The sequence below is a fragment of the Temnothorax nylanderi genome, unplaced genomic scaffold (assembly GCF_030848795.1).
Source record: "Temnothorax nylanderi isolate EJ_2023f unplaced genomic scaffold, tnyl_v1.0 TNYL_tig0359_pilon, whole genome shotgun sequence".
Classification (NCBI taxonomy): domain Eukaryota; kingdom Metazoa; phylum Arthropoda; class Insecta; order Hymenoptera; family Formicidae; genus Temnothorax; species Temnothorax nylanderi.
The window spans coordinates 148558-172349 of record NW_027249421.1 but is presented as its reverse complement, the minus strand read 5'-3'; the positions used below and the strand labels follow the sequence as shown (position 1 = coordinate 172349).

At 36.5% G+C, this 23792-nt stretch overlaps 2 protein-coding genes and 2 long non-coding RNA genes across 6 annotated transcripts in view; 2 read left to right on the top strand and 2 right to left on the bottom strand.

The window, feature by feature from the left end:
- Window positions 1–23792, top strand: part of LOC139781746 (cytochrome P450 4C1-like) — a 102270-nt gene that overhangs the window by 218 nt on the left and 78260 nt on the right. For 2 of the 3 annotated variants that reach the window (XM_071720621.1, XM_071720622.1), the window contains exon 2: window positions 329–438. The exons of the other annotated variant lie outside the window; for it this stretch is intronic. In XM_071720621.1, coding sequence (XP_071576722.1) covers window positions 329–438 — 110 coding nt within the window. The remainder of the gene's footprint in view (window positions 1–328; window positions 439–23792) is intronic. 3 annotated transcript variants of the gene reach the window in all.
- On the bottom strand, window positions 500–884 carry LOC139781749 (uncharacterized). Its single transcript, XR_011720656.1, has 2 exons — window positions 799–884; window positions 500–728 (listed from the first exon to the last, which is right to left on the bottom strand). It is a non-coding gene; the product is annotated as an uncharacterized lncRNA (long non-coding RNA).
- LOC139781750 (uncharacterized) lies at window positions 2491–2842 on the top strand. Its single transcript, XR_011720657.1, has 2 exons — window positions 2491–2632; window positions 2703–2842. It is a non-coding gene; the product is annotated as an uncharacterized lncRNA (long non-coding RNA).
- On the bottom strand, window positions 20541–23394 carry LOC139781747 (uncharacterized). Its single transcript, XM_071720624.1, has 2 exons — window positions 21541–23394; window positions 20541–21281 (listed from the first exon to the last, which is right to left on the bottom strand). Exon 1 carries the CDS (start codon window positions 23091–23093, stop codon window positions 21555–21557), a length of 1539 nt encoding a protein of 512 aa, XP_071576725.1. The 5' UTR covers window positions 23094–23394; the 3' UTR covers window positions 20541–21281; window positions 21541–21554.

Sequence of the window (23792 nt, the reverse complement as noted above, 5' to 3'; positions counted from 1 at the left end):
GATAATGTCAAATAGTGAGGTACTATGAAATACTACAAATATCGGATAAATTAATATTCGCCTATGTACTCAAATTTTTTAATGTAATATTTGCAAACATTTCTCTCTGAGTTATGTGATTGACATTGTCGCAATATGTTGATTACTTTTAAGTATGATTTAAAGTTATAAATTTTTTAAACCGATAACATTGATTTTCTGATTGTTGAAGTTGTTTTGATAACAGTAGAGAACATTAAATATATTGATAAAGTTAATTATATTTTCGAGCAATATTTATAATATTTCTGTGGATTTATATAACAATCGTATACATATGTTTTCTTAGAAGAACTCTGGAAGCGGATGGTTACCTCAGCTAACCAGTACTATCCCATTTATAAAATTTGGGGATTCTTTGTTCCCATAGTATCCATCCGTCACCCGGATGATTTAGAGGTAATAAAATATTTAAAAAATTGTTCTGTTTTTTTTTAGTATTGATAAATTAACGATAAGATCCCGCACAGCACCTTTTATTGCAAATATATATTAAAAACAGCAAAATTTGAGAATTATATCGCCAGTAAGTGAAAAAATTCGCTTGGGTATACTTAATTCGACCCAACTGGCCAACTTTATTCAAAAGAACGCTACGTTTCGACCTCGGGTTTAGGTCCTTTTCAAGCGTCACATATACAGAATTGTTAATTAGTTAGGCATAATGCCTGCTACACCACATCTAAAAACTAATAAATAAAACATTACAACATGTAACATGTATAGTCAACAATTAATTAATATAAATTGAGCGCTTACACAATTTTTTCGTTGAGAGTTACAATGTATAAATGGACGTTGACGAGCCATATTCGGTCGTTCAATCGTCAAATAAACTTGTCAGGTCGGAGATGTTACCGATAATGTGCGGACACGGAGAATAACAAAACAGTATTGCTTAACGCGATTAGGAGGGGAGAACAGATCAAGAAGTGGGAAAATTATGTCTCTTCTATAATTCGTTCGTAGAGAGCGTTGAGCTTCTCTGTGTCTCTTTGTAGATTTATGTTATCGTTGAATTTCTTTATAAAAAACATTTCCGCTATTTCCCTCTTCTTGGTCTGTTTCTCCTTATGTAAAATTAATGGTTTTTTCCAATCGAAGTCATGTCCATATGATGTTCTGTGACAACTAACCGTCTTAACTGTCTTAATAATAGACAGATAAAGGAGGATGAAATACTTATTTCGTTTGATGTTACTGCACTTTTCACAAATGTTCCAAAATATTTGGTACTTAAGGGAATAGAGGAAAGATGGAGTCACATTTCGAAAAAAACAGACCTAAATTTACAACAGTTTTTATATGCTATTGACTTGATTCTATCCTCCACTAGCTTTAGTTTTAACGGTGTGATTTATGAGCAGATTTTTGGCGTTCCCATGGGGTCTCCTTTGTCACCTAACGTCTCTGACATTGTAATGGATGATCTGGAGACGCATTGCCTGAGTTTGCTAGATTTCGATATCCCGATTTTTTTCAGATATGTTGATGACATCTTCGCTGTTGTCCCTAAGCTTAAAGTTGACACAATATTGAGTACCTTTAATAACTATCACCCCAGACTGAAATTCACATATGAGACGGAAAAGGACGGGTCACTTAATTTTCTTGACACAACTGTAATCCGAAATGGCAATACTTTGATAACGAACTGGTACAGGAAACCTACGTTTTCTGGACGGTATACAAATTTTTACTCGAATCATCCATTAAAATACAAAGTCAACACCATTACAAGCCTAGTTGATCGCGCTATTATACTCTCTGACCAAAAATTCCATAATTCTAATATCAAAATTGTTAAAGATATCTTGACCAACAACTGTTTTCCAAAGTCAATTATTAATAAATATATTGCCAAAAGATTAAATCACCTCAAAACACGAAATAACACGTCCACCGATGATAGTAAAATAATTTTTGATCCAAGGAATTGTATACCATTACCATATGTGAAAGACCTGAGTGAGTCCATAAGTCGAGATTTAAAGAAGGTCAATATTAATACCCTATATACGGTCCCTAAAAAACTTGACTGCATAATAAAAAGAGGGAAAGACAGGATAGATGATCTCATTCAAACTGAATTAGTATATAAAATAAATTGCAAAGACTGTAATGTCGCATATATTGGGCAGACGAAACGGCACTTAGGCACGCGTCTCAGAGAACACCAAAATGACATAAAAAAGGACGTCAGCAATTATTCCGTGGTTAGTTGTCACAGAACATCATATGGACATGACTTCGATTGGAAAAAACCATTAATTTTACATAAGGAGAAACAGACCAAGAAGAGGGAAATAGCGGAAATGTTTTTTATAAAGAAATTCAACGATAACATAAATCTACAAAGAGACACAGAGAAGCTCAACGCTCTCTACGAACAAATTATAGAAGAGACATAATTTTCCCACTTCTTGATCTGTTCTCCCCTCCTAATCGCGGTAAGCAATACTGTTTTGTTATTCTCCGTGTCCGCACATTATCGGTAACATCTCCGACCTGACAAGTTTATTTGACGATTGAACGACCGAATATGGCTCGTCAACGTCCATTTATACATTGTAACTCTCAACAAAAAAATTGTGTAAGCGCTCAATTTATATTAATTAATTGTTGACTATACATGTTACATGTTGTAATGTTTTATTTATTAGTTTTTAGATGTGGTGTAGCAGGCATTATGCCTAACTAATTAACAATTCTGTATATGTGACGCTTGAAAAGGACCTAAACCCGAGGTCGAAACGTAGCGTTCTTTTGAATAAAGTTGGCCAGTTGGGTCGAATTAAGTATACCCAAGCGAAATATATATTAAATACGTAACTATATTGCATTTTCATTGAATTTCATTTCATATCAAATATAATGTGTTAAATACGTAATTAATACAATAGGTATGAAATATTCAAGTCGAAATACGTATATAACACATAGCAAGTATACTGCACATATTATATAATGTATAAATATATATCAAGCACGTATAGTTGACACTTATTTAACAAAATGTAACAAGATGGCGTACCGTAAACGTAAACACTTAAATACTTTTAAAGCGCGTCACTAATCTATACGCCGAAGGCGTGTCCTAAAATCAGTGAGAAGGCCCTCTCCCGCCTATTTGTGTACTGTTTATACACATGTGTATAATACATGTGTATATATAATGCATGTGTATAGTACATGTGTATAAACAGTACACACGTAAGCGAGGGAGGGGCTACCGCACCTCCCCCGAAAGCAGGGGGGGTGGGGGTGAACCTAGGTTCGCGTGGAAAGTGTATGCGTGAACTATTTCAACATATTTATTAGTCATTTATACCTTTCAATATTCAAAATAGCTGCTATATTTTCCAAACTTTTTTTATTAATAACTTTTTAACGAATAACGAGCGCGGGCTGAAACCTTCTGAAGGTCACTCAGGAGGGTGACGTTGTAACGAGCGATGCTTTCAGCGCTGTGAGCGTGAATCGGACCGCAGCCTTAGTATGTACTTTAAATTGTAAAGCGAGGTCCACGCTGCCTACCGGCGGAGGTGGGTGCGGGAGGGGGGGGCCGAAGGCCCCCCTTGCCACAGTATAAGTAAGAACAGTAGGTTCACTCCGTGTCGAAGCCTTTGTTCTTTGTGGCAAACGTCCGCCATGATGTTGATTGTGCGAGCGTGTTTTATTTCAACCGCTTACTAAAAACCGCTTGATAATTGTATAAGATGAAAAAAATTATAAGACATATATATTAATTAAATATTCAAAGCAAAAATGTCACAATTAACACATGCACATAAGTAAAAAATACATGCGCATTTTATTTGAATAATAAAAACCGCTTGTGATAATTATATAAGAAATGAAAAAAATATAAGAAATATATTATACATATTAATTAAATATTTGAAACAAAAATGCCACGACACATTTTATTCATGTATATTTTATTCATTTTATTTATGTATTAATGTATTAATTTTTTTATGTATTTATTTATTATCTTATTACATAATATTCAAATAGCATATTTTTATTACTGTATTTATATATGTATCGGCGCGTATTGTATTTGTATTTATTAAAAAATTTTTTTTAAATAAAATCATAATAAGTAATAAAAGTGATTATCGATATGTATTTAAAGATTGTGGGATCAAAGGAAACCATTCTGATTTCCGAAAGATTCAGAAAGGTACGTATTCATTATAACAAATACATGAATACATAAATACGTTAACACATAAATACATTAACACATTAATACATAAATAAATATGCTATTCGTATATTATGTAATAAGATACATAATAAATAAATACATTTGAAAAAATTAATAGGTACATAAATATTATTAATACATTAATATATTTAATGCATTTCAAGTCTTAATATATTAATGTATTAATATATTTATGTATTAATTTTTTTAAATGTATTTATTGATTATGTATCTTATTACATAATATACAAATAGCATTATTATTTATGTATTAATGTGTTAATGTATTTATATTTATGTGTATTTAACGTATTTATGTATTCATGTATTTGTCATAATGAATACGTACCTTTCTGAATCTTTCGGAAATCGGAATAAAGTTTCCTTTGATCCCATAATCTTTAAATACACATCGATAACCACTTTTATTACTCATTATGATTTTATTTAAAAAATTTTTTTAAATAAATACAAATATAATAGGGGAGACCGGGGCCTAACCGTCAGTTTTTTTTCGGTGCCGATTTTTAACAAGAAATTAAATAATTTTAGTTAAATGTGGTATACCACTGTAAAGAGTGAACCTTTAGCTACAAAATTTATATAGGAAATTTTTATCTACGTCGCTTTGTTTAACCGGTATAAAGCAAAAACGACAACGATGGAAAAATTAAAATCTCAAAAATGCCGGGGTTTAACCGTCACCCCCCCGGGGTTTATCCGTCACACTGCATTTTCAATACATATACATACATCTAATCCTGAAAAATGATAGGATACATTTTAATAATTGTTTTTTAAGAGAAAAATATAAAAATTTATTAAAAAATAATTGTTTTACCTATTCCATAAAACATTTTAGGCACGTGAATACAGATCCTGACAAGCGCACGCATGTGTTGTGTGCCCTACGCTCGCACGCAATGCACTGTTTCCCATATGCTCTGTTTATTGTCAACTTCTTTGAGCACACGCAGCACGTATTATCCAAGTCTTCGTCAGAATCCGACCGCTGCTGCTTCCTTGATTTCGATTTACGCCCACTGCTCGTCGAAGGCTGCGGTTCTGTTTGTGTGGCATTTTTTTTATTTTATCTTTTCTCACCGCAAGAACTGCCTTCTTGAGTTGCTCCTTGTCGACGGGAATCGACGGCGTCCTCGCGCCGATTCCTCGACGCGCCGATGACGACACGTCGTCGGAATCGCTCCGTCAGGACCCAGGGATTCTGTGATTTACGTCGCTTTGTACGGAGCAACGACGACGACGACGACGACGACGGCCACGACCACCACCACCACCACCACCACCACCACCACGACGACGACGACGACGACGACGACGATGACCACCACCGACACCACCACCACTACAACGGCGGCGACAATGACGCCGAGACGATACGGCGAACGCTGGACGATGCGGTCGCACGCGCGACTGTCACTGACACAACGACCAACAACGACGATTTACCGCGGCCGGGAGTCGGGACGATTTACCGCGCGCGCGGCATGTCAACTCTCGCGCGGAAATCGCGGGATCTCAGAGCCGTGCCGTGCCTCGCCATACCTCGCCGACGCCGCGACGTGCTGTGAGCGCGAGCGATCTCGAAAACAACGGTCCGCCATCTTTTCGGTCGGCCAAAACACCCGTTTTGCGACGATACGTGCGTACCATTTCCCTCCTATACAAACTGACGCACGTGCAAGGGAAGACAGAATCACGCTCGAGGGAAACCTAACCTGAAATCGCCGTGAGCCGAAGTCGTGCGCCCGGCGCGCCACAGTGACGAGACTGACGGATAAACCCCGGGTGCTTACTGACGGATAAGCCCCAAGCACAAGTTTCAGGTTTGATCGCCCACGAAATATTAGACATCAACGATAATGAAAAAACTACACTGGATTCGTGTTCAGCATGCATTACTCTTTATAATCACGTACTTTGAGATTTGGAGAGCAAATATTATTGCAGATATTACAAAATTTCCACGCGCAGAAAATTTCACTTTCACCTTCCGAAAACACGTTTGCCCTCGTAAAAATCATAACACGGCAGATAACCTGCCGAAACTCCGTTGGTCACATGGGTACCATAAGCAGCGTTTACAATGTTAATAGCGAGTTCGCACAATATACAGGTTCCGAGATATTTGATTTGACGGCTCAACCCCGGCGTCGGTTAGGCCCCGGTCTCCCCTACAACTGACACGCCGATGTATCTAACCAAATGAACTGTCAGATGACAGCCGCCATGTTATTGATTGCGCGAATCGCCATATTCATTTACCAACTTTTTAAGGGAGTGAACCTACTGTTCTTACTTATACTGTGCCCTTGCACCCCCCCGCGTGTGTGTGTGTGTGTGTGTGTGTGTGTGTGTGTGTGTGTGTGTGTGTGTGTGTGTGCCTCTTTTATGCATAAATACCGTATTTTTTTAATTTCTCCGTTCCTATTTGTTTCCGTACAAAATCCTTTATGGTATAAACGTGTCCTCTAATAGTCAACAATTGCTGCAAGTTTCATCAAATTCGGAGGTAGGGGCTATTCGGAAGTCTTACCGCCTAATTTCATCGATTTCTGTGCTGAGGTAGCTAAACTGAAGAATTACCTACATTTTTTTTATCCGATGCATATTTTTGACTATAAAAGCAAAAATAGAAAAAGTCGCATTTTTCGACGTTTTTTTCAAAATGGCGGCTCCAATATGTCCGACCGCCAAATTATATTATGATATTCGTAATCAGCAGCCAAAAATACGTCGAAAACGTATTTTTTCATTTGATTTTGAGGTGAGGCAGTACATCTGCAAGTTTACCATGGCTTTTTATAATCTTGCAGATGTCTCTGAGATATTCTCATGATATCTCGACAAGTGTTGCGCAATCAGATATTCTGTTATTCAGATATCTTCCAGATATCTTGGTGATATATTTTGCTATGTCGGAAAGAATGCCGAATTGAAAATGAAAATAATCATCAATCATTAGTTTCAACATCACCTTCTCTCAGTAATCAGACTCACATCAATCAGTTTTTTATAATTATACAGAGTGTTTTCTAAATAAGTAGACAAACTTGAAAGGGATATTCCTTGACTTATTTTAAGAAGAAAAGGTCCTATAAACATGTGTCTTAAACTGCTTTGTTTTCAAAATACAAGGTGTCAAAGATGCACGCTCTTGGTGGATCTAAAAATGTTTTATCGGTACTAGAAAATGGTTCTGAATACCACATGTACGCATACCAAATTTGAATCAAATATCTTTAAACGTTTTCCAGATTTTCGAAAGAACCTCGCCATATCCTTACGAAAATTGAGTTTCGGTGAAATTAGCTGAAACTTTGGAAATAAATAGTGTAATTATGTAATGCTGATCAAAAGTCACAATAGGCAAGATTCATAATAATCAACCGTTTAGATGCTATCAGCGTTCAAAAAGTCAAAATAAGATATTATTTCAGTAGGGGAGACCGGAGAAAACTCGACACCGGGGCAAACTTGATATTAGGCTTTTTGTCAATTTAAATCTATCATAGAAACTTGCCTTTCCTACTGTAAATGCGTTTTTATGTGCCAGTATTATCAACGGAATTTGGTGACATTCTAAGTTATGGTGTAATTTTTAGCACGACATAAGCGTTTATGATGGTGAAAAGTAATTTATCTTTTCTCTCGAAAATTTTCGACTCTTTTATCAAGCTTTATTCTTACGAAGCTACCGGTAAGTGATTTTGATGGAAAATTTGATGCTTTATACGAATCCGATAATAGTTTTTGCATATTTTCAAAATTTTTATATTTTTGGAATGACAAAAGTGAAAAACGACGTTCGGGGTCTACACCACGCCATTTTATCGGCTCCCAATAACAAACGATGCTTGTCATGCAGTTATATGGCCCATGACAAATGTGTGCGCACGTCTAATCGCAAATTTACTTGCATAAATTGTTTTTCAGACATGAGTTTAGATGAGAATAATTAAATGTTCAACGATTTTTGTTTTTATTATTTCTAATGATTGTTTTACTTAATTCCGAATTTTTGTACTTTTTAAATTAATACCTACGATAAACAATGTATGTTTAGTTTCAGACAATAAAAAATAAGTTCCAGATCAAATTGTGTCGATCAGGCAAAGTGTCGAGTTTGCCCCGGCATTTTTCAATTTAAAAATTTGTCTTCGCGTCACTTTTCCTTTCCTGGGGGCAAAACTAAGCGACGTACAGCAAAACTTCCTTAAGCAATTTTGTACCTAAAGGAACACTTTTTAAATGTGTACCATTAAATTTGCTTAAAAATTTTAATTAATTGTTGAAAATTGCCTTTGAAGAAATCGTGTCGAGTTTGCCCCGGTCTCTCCTACTATTGTGGGACAGTGAATTTCGGTGAAATTGTCTGAAACTTTGGAAATAGATAGTTTATATGATACTGATTGAAAGTTATAATAGGCAAGATTCACAATAATCGACCGTTTAAGCGCTATATCAGTGTTTAAAAATAAAAAATAAGGCGTTATGTCAGTACTATTGTAGGACAGTGGAATGCAATGTATTATTGTACAAAATCATACAACTTATTCTTTTTGTTAATACAAAAATATATATTTTTGTGAAAAAAATATGTACACGTATGTATATACATGTATGTAAATTATGTTATAAAATTATAATTCATATATGTATATACACATTCATGTGTATACATATTTTCTTCACATAAATACATATTTTTGTATTAACAAAAAGACTAAATTGTGATTCTGTAGAATAATACATTGCAATCCACTGTCCCACAATTTATAGTACTGACATAACACCTCATTTTTTATTTTTGAACACTGATAGTGCTTAAACAGTCGATATTGTGAATCTTGCCCATTATAATTTTAGATCAGTATTATATAAACTATCTATTTCCAAAGTTCCAGACAATTTCACCGAAATCCACTGTCACACAATAGTACTGAAATAATACCTCGTTTTAACTTTTGAACGTTGATAGCATCTAAACGGTTGATTATTGTGAATCTTGCCCATTGTGACTTTTGATTGGTATTACATAAACTATTTATTTCCAAAGTTTCAGCTAATTTTACCAAAACCCAATTTCCGTAAGGATATGGCGGGGTTCTTTTCATACTTTTTTTCCACAATTTTGACACCCTGTATTTTAAAAACGAAGCAGTTTAGGACACATGTTTATAAGACCTTTTCTTTTTAGTGGTCAAATAAACCAAAGGAATATCCCCTTTAAGTTTGTCTACTTACTTAGGAAACACCCTGTATAATGTTTATTAAAAATTTATATAATTATATTGTTTTCTCTTAAAAAGAAACAAAAGTATACATATTACTAACATTTGGGTAAAAACATTTTGTATAAAAATGTATATCTTATAGCTTTAACATTTGTAATTAAAATAATATTAAAAAATACTACCATGTGTTATATGTATTTCTTCAAACTTTTTATTTTATTTGGTTTCGGAAACAAATAAAGTTTACACTGTTTACAGTAATACAAATGCTTTATATCAATAATATATTTCTAAATGCTAACACTTTTAACATTTTAAAAATAAAATTAGTATAAAAACATTTTTATTACTTTAAACTTTGTATATATATGGAGGGGTAAAAGCTTTAATGGACAAATTTTTTAAAATATTGACTCGTATGCATAGATGCAATCTATACAATATATATATATCTATTATTATAAGTACCGTCGTCTGTATGTATGTATGTATGTATGTATGTATGTATGTCTGACCGCGAACTACTCATTCGTTAGTGGACCGAATTTTTACCAAAAGTATATGAAATAGGGGTAGAATTTCCCGGGGAATGCCATAAAGTGTATAGTTTTTCGTTACCGATTTTCTGGAAACCGATTTTTTTAATTCTACTAATTTTTCGGGAAATAACTGACCGAATCTTATTCGTTAGTGGACCGAATTTTTACCAAAAGTATATGAAATAGTGGTAGAATTTTCCGGGGAGTGCCATGATGTGTATAGTTTTTTGTTACCGATTTTCTGGAAACCGGTTTTTCTAATTCTTCTAATTTTTTGGAAAATAATTAACCAAATTTCAAAGAATTATAGATCAAACAGGGGTAGAATTTTCCTGGGAGTGCTATAAAGTGTATAATTTTTCGTTACCAATCTTTTTGGAAGCCGGTACCGAAATTTGTTCAATTTTTCGGGAATTAATTGACCGAATCTCAAAGAATTGTATATGAAGTAGGGGTAGAATTTCTCGGGGAATGCTATAAAGTGTATAATTTTTCGTTACCGATTTTTTTGGAAATTGGTTCAGAAATTTTTCCAATTTTTCGGTTCAAAAATTTTATTAATTTTTCGAAGATGGGTTTAATTGCCACTGGAAACCAGTTCGGATCTATATATATAAGTACCGTCTTCTGTCTGTCTGTCTGAACTACTCATTTGTTAGTGGACTAAATTTTTACCAAAAGTGTATGAAATAGGGGTAGAATTTTCTGAGGAGTGCCATGATGCGTATAGTTTTTTGTTACCGATTTTCTGGAAACCGGTTTTGCTTTTTCATAGAGGAAGCTTTGTTTTCATAAATTTCGTATATGAACCTTTGATTGCGTATAAAGTTGGGTTTAATCAACCAAATTTAAATGAATTATATATGAAATAGGGGTAGAATAAACCAAAGAAAAAATTGGTTTTGAGTTTTTGATGCTAATATGTTCAGAGTATTCTAAAACGTCGAAATATTGCATTAAAAAAATGTCCGTATGTGTGTGTCTGCGTGTGTGTGTGTGTATGTATGTGCGGATTTGATGTCCGTGGTTGCTTTAACTTCGGCAAATTTTGATATATCGGGCTGTTTTTTTTTAATCGATAGAGTATTATTCAAGGAAGGTTGGTATTAAATTTGGCGATAGTCGGTAAAGGGGTTCTTTTTTTAAAAAAATTTGAATTTTTTTAGAAATGCCCGTGGTTGCTCTAACTTTTGCAAATTTTGAAATATTGGGCTATTTCTAATTTTATTATATTCTTCAGTCTTTTCTACCCCTATTTCATATATAATTCTTTAAGATTTGGTCCGGGGAGCGCCATGATGTGTACAGTTCTTGGTTACCGATTTTCTGGAATTTTTCTAATTTTTCCAATTTTTCGGGTAATATTTGATTGAATCTTAAAGAATTATATATAAAGTAGGGGTAGAATTTCCCGGGGAGTGCTATAAAGTGTATAATTTTTCGTTACCGATCTTTTTGAAAACCGGTTCCGAATGACCGAATCTCAAAGAATTGTACATGAAGTAGAAGTAGAATTTCCCGGAAAGTGCTATAAAGTATATAATTTTTCGTTACCGATTTTTTTGGATTTTTCCGGAAATAATTGACCGAATCTCAAAGAATTGTATATGAAGTAGAGGTAGAATTTTCCGGGGAGTGCGGGGAGAAGGAAAAAGAAGAAGCAAATACTTTTCATCGATAAAGTGTATAATTTTTTGTTACCGATTTTTTGGAAATCGGTTCCGAAATTTTTTTAATTTTTCAATAATTGACCGAATCTTAAAGAATCATATATGAAATAGGGGTAAAAATAACTAAAGAATGTAATAGAATTAGAAAAATTGCTAATAGTAAAGGGGTTTCCGATTTCTGTAAAAAAAAATGTACGTGATTGCTCCAATTTCCACAAACTTTGAGATATCAAACTGCATTTTTTTTATGGATAATTTTTATGGATAATTTTTTGTTACCGATTTTTTGAAAACCGGTTTGGAAATTATTCAAATTTCGAGAAATAATAAGTATTAATTGACCGATTTTCTTGAAAACAGTGCCAAAAGTCTTTTAATTTTTGAAGGATAAGTTTTATTTTTTATTAAAGAGGTTGGTTAGCGTCCCGCTGCGGGGCAGGCGGCGCGGCAGGGGGAAAGCATGTAGGTTAGATTTTCGTCGCGTGAAATAAACGAATTTTAGCAAATAAATATGTGGAATGCATTCAATTACTGTTTCTTAAGGTCTAAAAAGAGTTGTTTGTACAATTGAAACCCAAATACGTTATTATATATCCACGTTGTGGAAATGTGGAAATAATAAATGTGGTATTGTTTTATTTTTACAATTTCTTGATAATTATAAAGACGAATCATTTCAGTCTTCGAGAAAGTTTTTCCTAAATATGAAAAGAATTATTTGCACCTATTTTCATTAAATTCTTATTATTTTTAATATGCTTTCGAGAGTTATGTTACAGATTAGGTAACATTTTTGCTGTGTCGCCCGTGTATAAGAGAGAGAGACAAGAATATAACTTCAATAATTAATTACTCGACAACCATGCAGACAATTATCTTCAACTTTGGCATGGACAAGAGATTTCCATAGACGAATATTTTCCATAAATTTGAACTAATTCTTATCAAATTGATTTGAGCAACCACCCTCCTTAATGGATAATTAATGGATCAATTTTCTTGAAACCAGTGCCAAATTTTTCTAATTTTTTGTTGATGATCTTGATAAAACTGGTACCAAAAGATTACTAATTTTATAGGGATGGCTACTATGGGGTTGAAAATTGGAGGTTTCATGGGGTTTTATTGGTGCTCCTAATTAATGGGTGAGTTTTGGGAGAGGGGAATAGATTTTGAGCCCGCGCGAAGCGCGGGCGAAAAATCTAGTCTATTATTATAAGTGTCTGACGTCTGTATGTATGTATGTATGTCTGTCTGACCGCGAACTACTTGTTTGTTAGTGGACCAAATTTTTACCAAAAGTATATGAAATAGGGGTAGAATTTTCCGGGGAATGCCATGATGTGTATAGTTTTTTGTTACCGATTTTCTGGAAACCGGTTTTTCTAATTCTTCTAATTTTTCGGGAAATAATTGACCGAATTTCAAAGAATTATATATAAAACAGGGGTAGAATTTTCCGGGAAGTGCTATAAAGTGTATAATTTTTCGTTACCGACTTTTTTGGAAACCGGTATCAGAAATTTTTCTAATTTTTCGGGAAATAATTGACCGAATCTTAAAGAATTGTATATGAAACAGGGATCAAGAGACACGGTAGTGTCTCGCGCCAAGCACACGCGGAGCGAGACCGACCGTGACTCTTTTACGCGACGCGACGATTTGCGAGTACTCGAGATAGAATTTTCCGGGGAGTGCTATAAAGTGTATAATTTTTAGTTACCGATTTTTTTGGAAATCGGTATCAGAAATTTTTCCAAATTTTCGGGAAATAATTGACCGAATCTTAAAGAATTGTATATGAAACAGAGATATATATAGAATTTTCCGGGGAGTGCTATAAAGTGTATAATTTTTTGTTACCGATCTTTTTGGAAACCGGTTCTTCTAATTTTTCTAATTTTTCGGGAAATAATACGTATTTTTTCGCGAACTACTTATTCATTAATGGACTAAATCTTAAATTATTGTATATGAAATGCCATAATTTTATGTTACCGATTTTCTGGAAACCGGTTCCAAAAATTTTTAAATTTTTTGGGAAATAATACGTAATTTTTTCAGGAAATAATAAGTATCTTTTCTTCTAATTTTTCTGATCGCGAGCTATTCATTCAGTAATAGACCGATTTTCTTGAAACTGGTGCCTAAATTCTTCTAATTATACGAAGATTGCGACGAGGGGTTTAATTTTTAAGTAATGTAACGATCTACTGCTTTTGGTGAAACAGGTTCAAAAATCTTAATAATTTAATTTTTCATTAATCTATCGATTTATTGATTTAGTTGAAACCGGTTCAAAAATTTTATTAATTTTTCGAAGATGGGTTTAATTGCCGCGATGTGTATTATTTTTCAATAACAATTTTTTTTTGACGTAGAACTACGTCTTTGTCGACAGTAAGGGGGAGTAAATTCAGGCACAGATGCAACGTTTTCTTGCAACGTTTTCTTTTCCGCGAACTACTCATTTGTTAATAGACCGAATTTTAAAGAATTATATATGAAACAGGGGTAGAATTTTCCGGGAATAGCGGTGGTGGGGTTAATTTTTCGATACCGATTTTTTTTAAACTGGTTGCGTAGTTTTTTGTTATATTTTCGAAAATAATAATCGTAGAGTAATAAATAATTTGTTATTTGATAGCTTATATAGTCTTATTTTCTCTCTAAAGTCTATAAAGTCTTCAAAAGGGGTTACCGATTTTTTTCTTGCAACGTTTTCCGCGAATTACTCATTTGTTAATAGACCGAATTTTAAAGAATTATATATGAAACAGGGGTAGAATTTTCCGGGAATGGCGGTGGTGGGGTTAATTTTTCGATACCGATTTTTTGTTATATTTTCGAAAATAATAATCGTAGAGTAATAAATAAGGTGTCATTCGATAGCTTATATAGTCCCATTAAGGTTGATATTGAATTTGTTGTCGGAGAAGGGGATACCGATTTATGCCTAAATAGAGTATAAGTTATACATGTATTCTTATATATTTTTTTAAGATTTAGTTTTGTTTTCTGGAAAAGTTTTAGTACTGGTTTCATGAAAATTGGTTTACAATGAAAAAACTACTAATTTATTTTAATAACCGATTTTCTAAAGTATTAAAATTTCAATGAATCGTTGAAGGAGTTACCGATTTATGTCTTTAAAAAAAGTGAAGTTATACATGTAATCTTATATAAAATATCATTAAAGAAAGGTTGGCATTTACTTTGGCGAGAATCGGGGAAGGGGTTACCGATTTCTGCAAGAAATTTATACTTTCTTGCAACGAAAACATGCAACACTAATATTTCTCGAAAAGTATTAAAGGAATTTTAGCTGAAGGAAGGATCCTGGGAGGATCCTGTATTGAATTTGGCGTCAATTGTTGAGAAAATCGGTTAATAAAATAAATGAGTAGTTTTTTCGTTGTAAACCGATTTTCATGAAACCAGCACTAAAATTTTTCCAGAAAACAAAGCTAAATTTAAAAAAAAAATTAAACGGGCACAGTAACGACTGTGTCGCAAACAACAACGTAGAACTACGTCAACTGTCACTATTTTATGTTAAAGTATTCAGCAAAGGAAAGTAGACGTAGGGCTACGTCAACTGTCACTATTATTTAGCGAAAGACAGTTGACGTAGCCCTACGTCTACTTTCCTTTGCTGAATACTTTAACATGAAATAGTGACAGTTGACGTAGTTCTATGTAGGATAAGTTGCTGAGTGCCACAAAGTGTATAATTTTTCGTTACCGATCTTTTTGGAAGCCGGTTCAGAAATTTGTCAAATTTCTCGGGAAATAATTGAGTGAATCTCAAAGAATTGTATATGAAACAAGAGTAGAATTTCCCGGGGAGTGCCATAAAGTGTATAATTTTTCGTTACCGATTTTTTTGGAAACCGGTTCCGAAATTTTTCTCATTTTTCCGGAAATAATTGACCGAATTTCAAAGAATTGTATATGAAGTAGGGGTAGAATTTCCCGGAGGTTGCTATAAAGTGTATAATCTTTCGTTACCGATTTTTTTGGAAACCGGTTCCGAAATTTTTTCAATTTTGCCGGAAATAATTGACCAAATTTCAAAGAATTGTATATGAATTAGGGGTAGAATTTTCCGGGGATTGCCATAAAGTGTATAATTTTTCGTTACCGATTTTTTGGAAACCGGTTCCGAAATTTTTCCAATTTTTCGGGAAATAATTGACCGAATCTTAAAGAATTATATATAAAATAGGGGTAGAAAAAACTAAAGAATGTAATATTAAAAATTAAAAAAATTTTTTTTTAAATTAAATTAAAAAAATTGCTAATAGTAAAGAGGTTTTCGATTTCTGTTTAAAAAAAAAATGTACGTGATTGTTCCAATTTCCGCAAACTTTGAGATATCAAGCTAAATTTTTTTTATGGACAATTTTTATGGATAATTTTTCGTTACCGATTTTTTGGAAACCGGTTTGGAAATTATTCAAATTTTGAGAAATAATAAGTATTAATTGACCGATTTTCTTGAAACCAGTCCTAAAATTTTTTTAATTTTTGGAGGATAAGTTTAATTTTTTATTAATGGATAATTTTTTATTAATGGATCAATTTTCTTGAAACCAGTGCCAAAATTTGTCTAATTTTTTGTTGATGAGTTTGATGAAACTGGTACCAAAAGATTACTAATTTTATGGCTACTATGGGGTTGAAAATTGGAGGTTTCATGGGGTTCTATTGGTGCTCCTAATTAATGGGTGAGTTTGGGGAGAGGGAAATAGATTTTGAGCCCGTGCGAAGCGGGCTGTATATATATACAGGGTGTCTTATTTTAAGAAACGCACCTCGATAATTCTTCAACGAAGCATTTTCAGCAAAAATGTTTCAGACAAAAGTTGTACGGTTTCGAGGGGCACATAAGATGGTGTCATTAGTTTGATCTTGGATAGGCGTTTGAAGATCACGTGAAGGTCACCTTCAATTTCTTAACCCTTTGCGGCACAGCGGGATAGAATCTATCCCACCTAGATATTACCACCATTTTTTCCGTTTTTAAGCCAGTTTTTAATCGATTTTTTCGGGTTTTTTTGTAATTTCAATATCGTAACATGTCAGAGAATCTAAAATTACACGCAATTGGTGAATATTGTCACCGAATTTGTTGATATCAATAAACAAATGCTAAAAAATATCACTTTTTAAGCGAAAAATTCATTATTAGGAAAAGTATTTACCGAATTCATGTATAATATCATACATAGGGGTTTTCGGGGTCGCTGATCACGAATATGACCTCAGATTTTCAAAATTCAAAATGGCGGATCCAATATGGCGGACCGAATTCGTAAAAAGTTTTGATCGAGCTGAAATTTGTCACTCGGGAGTTTTCGGGGTCGCTGATCACGAATATGACCTCAGATTTTCAAAATTCAAAATGGCGGATCCAATATGGCGGACCAAATTTGTAAAAAACTTTTTGCTCAAGCTGAAATTTGTTACTCGGGGGTTTTCGGGGTCGCTGATCACGAATATGACCTCAGATTTTCAAAATTTAAAATGGCGGATCCAATATGGCGGACCGAATTCGTAAAAATGTTTACCATAACCACCATTATTTTATGACATTGATCCGCCATATTGGATCCGCCATTTTGAATTTTGAAAATCTGAGGTCATATTCGTGATCAACGACCCCGAAAACCCCCGAGTGACAAATTTCAGTTTAAGCAAGAAACTTTTTACGAATTTGAAAGTTCTGGTATTTTGACATAAAATACAAAATATCTTGTAAAACATTAAGTTTTCGGTAATGTTACCTTAATACTTTTATGCACAGAATAATGAGACAAAACAATTGGTATGAAAAAGACATAGTTGCTTTTAAGAAAAAGTATGCAGATGCATGTTGCAAATTACATATTTTTTCTTTAAGGAACTATGTCTTCTTTTCATACAAATTGATTCGTCTCATTATTCTGTGCATAAAAGTATTAAGGTAACATTACCGAAAACTTAATGTTTTACAAGATATTTTGTATTTTATGTCAAAATACCAGAACTTTCAAGCCTAATAATTCCAAAAGTTCTTAATGAAAAAATACTTTATTATAGTGTTTTGAAAAGCTCTCGAGATTAGCTACAAGAGTATGCATTGAAAAATAGGGGTTTCCATTTAAGAAATCAAAGGTGACCTTCACGTGATCTTCAAACGCTTATCCAAGGTGAAACTAATGACACCATCTTATGTGCCCCTCGAAACCGTACAACTTTTGTCTGAAACATTTTTGCTAAAAATGCTTTGTTGAAGAATTATCGAGGTGCGTTTTTTAAAATGGGACACCCTGTATATATATATAAATCTATAATAATATATACATAATAATATATATACAATAATATAACATATAATAATAATATAATCTTATATAAATCTATATAATATATATATAATCAACAACATTCCTAATTATTCAATTCCTAAAAACAATTTCAACAATAATATCCAAAAATTAATCTCCACAACAAAAGAATTCCTCAGTAATAACACGAATTTAATCCTTACAAAGGCTGACAAGGGGATTGTAATGGTTGCTCTTGACAAAGATAAATACATTGTTGAAATCGAAACCACTTTTAAATGACAAAGAGACTTATAGCCATTAACAAAGACCCCACGAAAAAACTCACTTCATGTCCACGGGAATTACTAACTAGATGGAAAAACTCGAATTTTATCTCAGGGTCAATTCATAAATTACTATATTGTAGTGACGGGATACTGCCGAGAGCGTACGGACTCCCAAAAATTCATAAACTTAATTGTCCGTTTAGATTAATTATATCATCGATCAATATCCCTCTATATAAACTGGCCGCCTTCCTCCACCGAATAATGTTTAAAAGCTTCGCGACAACTCATAGCTATGTGAAGAATAGTTTTGAGGTTGTAAAGGGACTCTCTAACGTGCAGTGGCTTTAAATTGATCTCATTAGACGTCGTCTCTCTATTTACGAATGTATCTATTGAAATGGTATTAGCATATCAGTGAGATGGAACTATATTGCAGAAAATTGCAAGATTCCGAAATCTGAGTTTTTTATCGCGGTAAGATTAGTATTAAATTCCACATTCTTTATCTTTAATGGCAGAATTTACCAACAAACTTTTGGCGTTCCCATGGGCTCTCCACTTTCCCCTATATACCAGCTGACATAGTATTGCAAGATTTAGAAACAAAGAGACCCTTGCAATTTTAAAATATGCTCCTCCATTCTACATGAGTTATATAGATGACGTTGCACTTGCTGCACCTTCCGCTCTATTACAGCACACTTTAGACGTTTTTAACTCTTTCCACCCCAGGCTGCAGTTCACCATAGAAGTTGGGGAAAATGATAAGCTCAATTATTTGGAGATCACCATGATACTAAATCATAATAAACTAACCTTCGATTGGTTCCACAAATTAACATTCTCCGGGAGGTATTTAAATTTCCTGTTACAGCATCCGGTTTGCCAAAAAAGAGGAACGGTTATAGGCTTAATCGACAGAGTTTTTTGGCTGTCTCAACCGTCATTTTACGCAAAAAATTTTGGACTGGCCATTGAAATTTTACTTAATAATTAATTGTTACCCTTTGCGATTCATTTTCGGAATATTACGCGAACGTCTCAAATTTTTGTTTAATAACGAAGACTCTAATGCTAATGATAGACAGAATGACGATAAAGCTGTTCCTTTTTTTACTATACCTTACATCCCTACAATTACAGAACAATTTAAGAACATAACGAGGGATCTGAAAGTGAAATTATCGTATAACAGCCTAAATAAAATGCGAACCTTCATATAAAAGCTCATAAGGATAGTCTCCCACATTCTAAATAATGTAACGTGGTATATAAAAAAAATTATAATGATTGCGACGCATCGTACGTGGGCCAAACGGGCAGACAACGACAAACAAGAATTAAGGAACACCTTAACCATATAAAAAGAAATACGTCTAATCATTCTGTTATAACAGATCATAGATTAGCATTAAATCACGACTTTGATTGGGATAACGTGGAAATTCTTGATAATGAGTCGTATTTTTATAAACGTATCATTCCGGAGATGCTGTGCATAAAGAGACAGGAAAATGGATTGAATCTGCAGACGGACACGGAAAGTTTACCGGACACTTATTTGAACGTTATTGATAGGTTACCAAAAATTAACAAATTGAACGAACTTACCTTAAGTGAAGTTTGATTATAATTATGCGTACTCGTCCGGATGGATAAAATGTAGTAGCATTCCTATGAGTTATCCACAACAGGTTACTTTAAAGCTGAAAATCAAGCGCTTTAGCGGCTCTCGCGCCGCAAGCTGTATCCCTCCGCCGCGCCTGCGCACTGAGGATTCTCATTTTTCTTTAAAGACACAAATCTGTCCTCAACGGGAAGGGAGGGAGGGATGATCCATCCGGACGAGTACGCATAATTATAATCGAACTTCACTTAAGGTAAGTTCGTTCAATTTGTTAATTATGCTACTCTCGTCCGGATGGATAAAATGTAGATTTTTAACGCACAGATTTGTGCAACTGTGATACTTGTATTAGCATAAATCAGGAAAGGCCTAGTACAATATAAGGCACATAGCAATATTATCAGTAGCTCGACTCAACAAAAGGTTTCTTCCGCATACGGAAATTCAGTCTCTAGCTATAATATAAAATATCACACGCTTGTCTATTATATATATTTATATATATTGTTACGTCCGCCGGCGTTTGCCGCTCACTCACACTCACTCGCGTCACGCGCTCCGGGACTCTCTCAAAGAATAAGGCTCGATTATTTATATAAAAGGAACTCGTTTAATAATGATCCGTTTGTACACAGAGCTCGGGTTAACACGTCCGAACGTGACGGAACCTCGGAGCATAATTCGACAGTCGCCGTAAGTAAACAAACATAGTTGTCGTCAAGGGCGATTCGCAACTTCTGAAACGGGGCGACCCGCGTGAGCGCACGGCCCAGGCGTACAGCACGGGTGTAACACTTCCCCCCCCGTTCCAAGATTGTCGCCCCGACAATCCGGGAGGGTAGTTTCTCGCGGTTACAGCTCCTTTTCCGTGAGCTCCAGGGCACCGGATACTTGTTCTCCTCGAGCTGTTGCCCAGAGTTACCGAACTCTATCCTTTTTGGTCCCTGGTAGCCGCACATCAATCCCTGGAACCTCTTCAGGAGAGAGCTGGCCAAACTCCCCCCCTTCCGACGGTCTCAGGATGACTTCGTAGCTCCGCTTCCCCGGTGTAGTCACCTCTGCCGCCGGCCTCCTACGTCGTCGTTCCGCTAAATCTTCGGACAAGGGGGGGGGGGGAAACTTATGTGGACCCAACGCCTTTTCAGGCTCCCCAAGTCCCTGCCTCAGCATTTGCTCAACGTCCCACGGGAAAACCACAGCTCAAAAACCGTGGGCGAGGCAGTCTTCTATCAAAAAGGAACTCGCCCCCGAAGAAGTCTTCGGCCGTTGTTCTGCCGCGGTATCCCACGTTTCCTTAAGGATCGCCGACTTCCTCGGACTCCGTTCCACTAAACAAACGCAAATAAAACACACAGAAACCAGAAACATCTGAACAATAAGATACGGTCACAACACTTTACATATTAAGTTACAACACTTCGCACATTGTCTCATAGTTCTTTATTAACCACTCATTACCCCCTTATAGCAAAAATGATTAAAATAAGGCTTAATTCTATTTTCATTCGAAGTAACTTTATTACACACATTTGAAATAACATTTTCATTGTAAGAATTCGGGGTATTGATAACCCTCGCCAAACTCACCCCGCAGAGTTTGACTAAATCGCGTTTCCCCTTTGTTCGGGGCACTCGGACCGGAAATGTCCGGTCTTCCCGCACGTCCAACACTCTCCCCGGTTGGCGCTGAATTTGTTGCCACGCCCATTTCCTTTTTGGAAATTTCCCTTCCTTTCTGTCTTTCCGTCCTCCTTTCGCTCTTTGTCAGCCTCAATCTCCCCCCCTTCAACATTTGCGCCCCCTTTCTGTCCTTCTTTAACAGTATTTCCATTAAATTTTCCGCGGCCGAAACCCTCTCCCTGAATGATCTTTAAAGCTTTAGCTCTCTCAACCGCTTGACACAAAGAAGTTATTCCCTCCATTTGTAACGTTCGTCGGATAAAATGATCCGCGACGGCCGTCACAAATTGTGAGCACGCGATCTTTTCACGAATTTCATAAGGGCACTCGGGGTATGCGAGGCGCGACAGACGTTCTATATCGGAACCGAGAGCAGCCAGATCTTCCCCAAACTTCTGTCTACGGTTTGTGAGCGCGGAATAATAATTCTGCGTTAACCGCCCCTCACCGAAACGTAACTCGAGTTTCGATTTCAGCTCAGAAAAATTTAGACACTCGATGTCTTGCACCGTCTCGAGGATCGCACGTGCCTTGCCCCTCAGGCTCGAGGCTAGCGCGACGGTTTTCGTCGTGTCGTCCCAGAAATTCGCTCGGGCAATTAGATTAAATTGTGAAAAATATTCTTGTAGTGGGACCGACCCATCGTAAGTGTCGGGCTTCAATTTATAACCAAGCCCGGCACCCGCTCCAGCAACGGCGTCACGCGCGCACGCGGTACGGTTGCCAATTTCGTTCGTGTTCCTGGCACTCGAATAAACGTCGAGATCACTCCCGGCACTCGCTCCCGTGTCTCTCTCAAATCGACATGTGACGTTTTCGCTCGCGCCGCCCGTATTCGCGCTTCTCCCGGTCGGGCGCATGCCGCTCTCACTCGCGCTGTCCACGAACGCATTTCTTACGGCCGAGCGTACGTCTCTCACCCGCGCGTCGCTCGTGGTCGCGCTTCTCTCACTCGCGTGCACGACACTTTCGCCCGCGCGCTCCGCACATATCACCGCGTCCCCCAGGGCAGTGTCCCTCCCGAATGCGTCCCGCGCCCTCGCGCCGCTCGCGACTCGCCTTCCCGCGCCGCGGCCGCCCGTGACTTGCGCCACCGTACCGTCCGCTACCGCGCCCGCCTCGCAAACGTTCCGCGCTCTCACGCCGCTCACGGCCCGCGTCTCCGTGTCCCCGGACGCTCTAATATCAAGGGAACTTAGCTGCGGAACGTCGCTGGAGTTCGTCCCACGGAGACGTCGGAGCTCCTCCTCCTGTCGGCGAATCGTCGCCGTGTATTCCTTCTCCCTTCGGGCCTGTTCAACACGTAGAAGTTGGACTTCCTCTATGACGGCCTGGAGCGTCTCTGTAAGCGTCGCGATCGCTGGAGTTTCGGCGGCATCGCGCTGAGGTGTCTCCAGCCGGAGCCTCTTCCTCGTGGCCATACGGGTATCTCTGTCCGTTGCTCGACGACGGTCGTCCATCCCGGACGAGCCCCCAAAATGTTACGTCCGCCGGCGTTTGCCGCTCACTCACACTCACTCGCGTCACGCGCTCCGGGACTCTCTCAAAGAATAAGGCTCGATTATTTATATAAAAGGAACTCGTTTAATAATGATCCGTTTGTACACAGAGCTCGGGTTAACACGTCCGAACGTGACGGAACCTCGGAGCATAATTCGACAGTCGCCGTAAGTAAACAAACATAGTTGTCGTCAAGGGCGATTCGCAACTTCTGAAACGGGGCGACCCGCGTGAGCGCACGGCCCAGGCGTACAGCACGGGTGTAACAATATAATATAAATTAGACAAAATAAATTCTCTCTATATTCTTTATATCATTAAACGTCGTTTAAAATAACGGATTGAAATGAGTTGCTCTGCACTATCAGACGGTTGTAAAATCGGGCGAAGACCTCAGACGATCTGCTCCAGCCCGCTGTACGCCGAATCTCGTCCACGTTAACGCCTCTACTCGCGGCGAGAGAGGTGGAAGCGTGGCGAGTCGAGTGAGCCGAAAAAACAGATATATCAATCCCCGCAGCGCTTAGGCTTAGCTTGACCCAACGTCCTAACGTTTGAGCCGACACGGGTTTGTGTGGAGAGCGAAACGAAATAAACAAGGCATCGCAGTTCTCTTGTCGTAGTTCACGCGTGACTTCGAGATAGAATTTTATCAAAGA

What these genes read in the sequence shown, in the direction of transcription:
- LOC139781747 (XM_071720624.1), bottom strand. Translation starts at nt 23,093, where the DNA reads ATGGACGACCGTCGTCGAGCAACGGACAGAGATACCCGTATGGCCACG.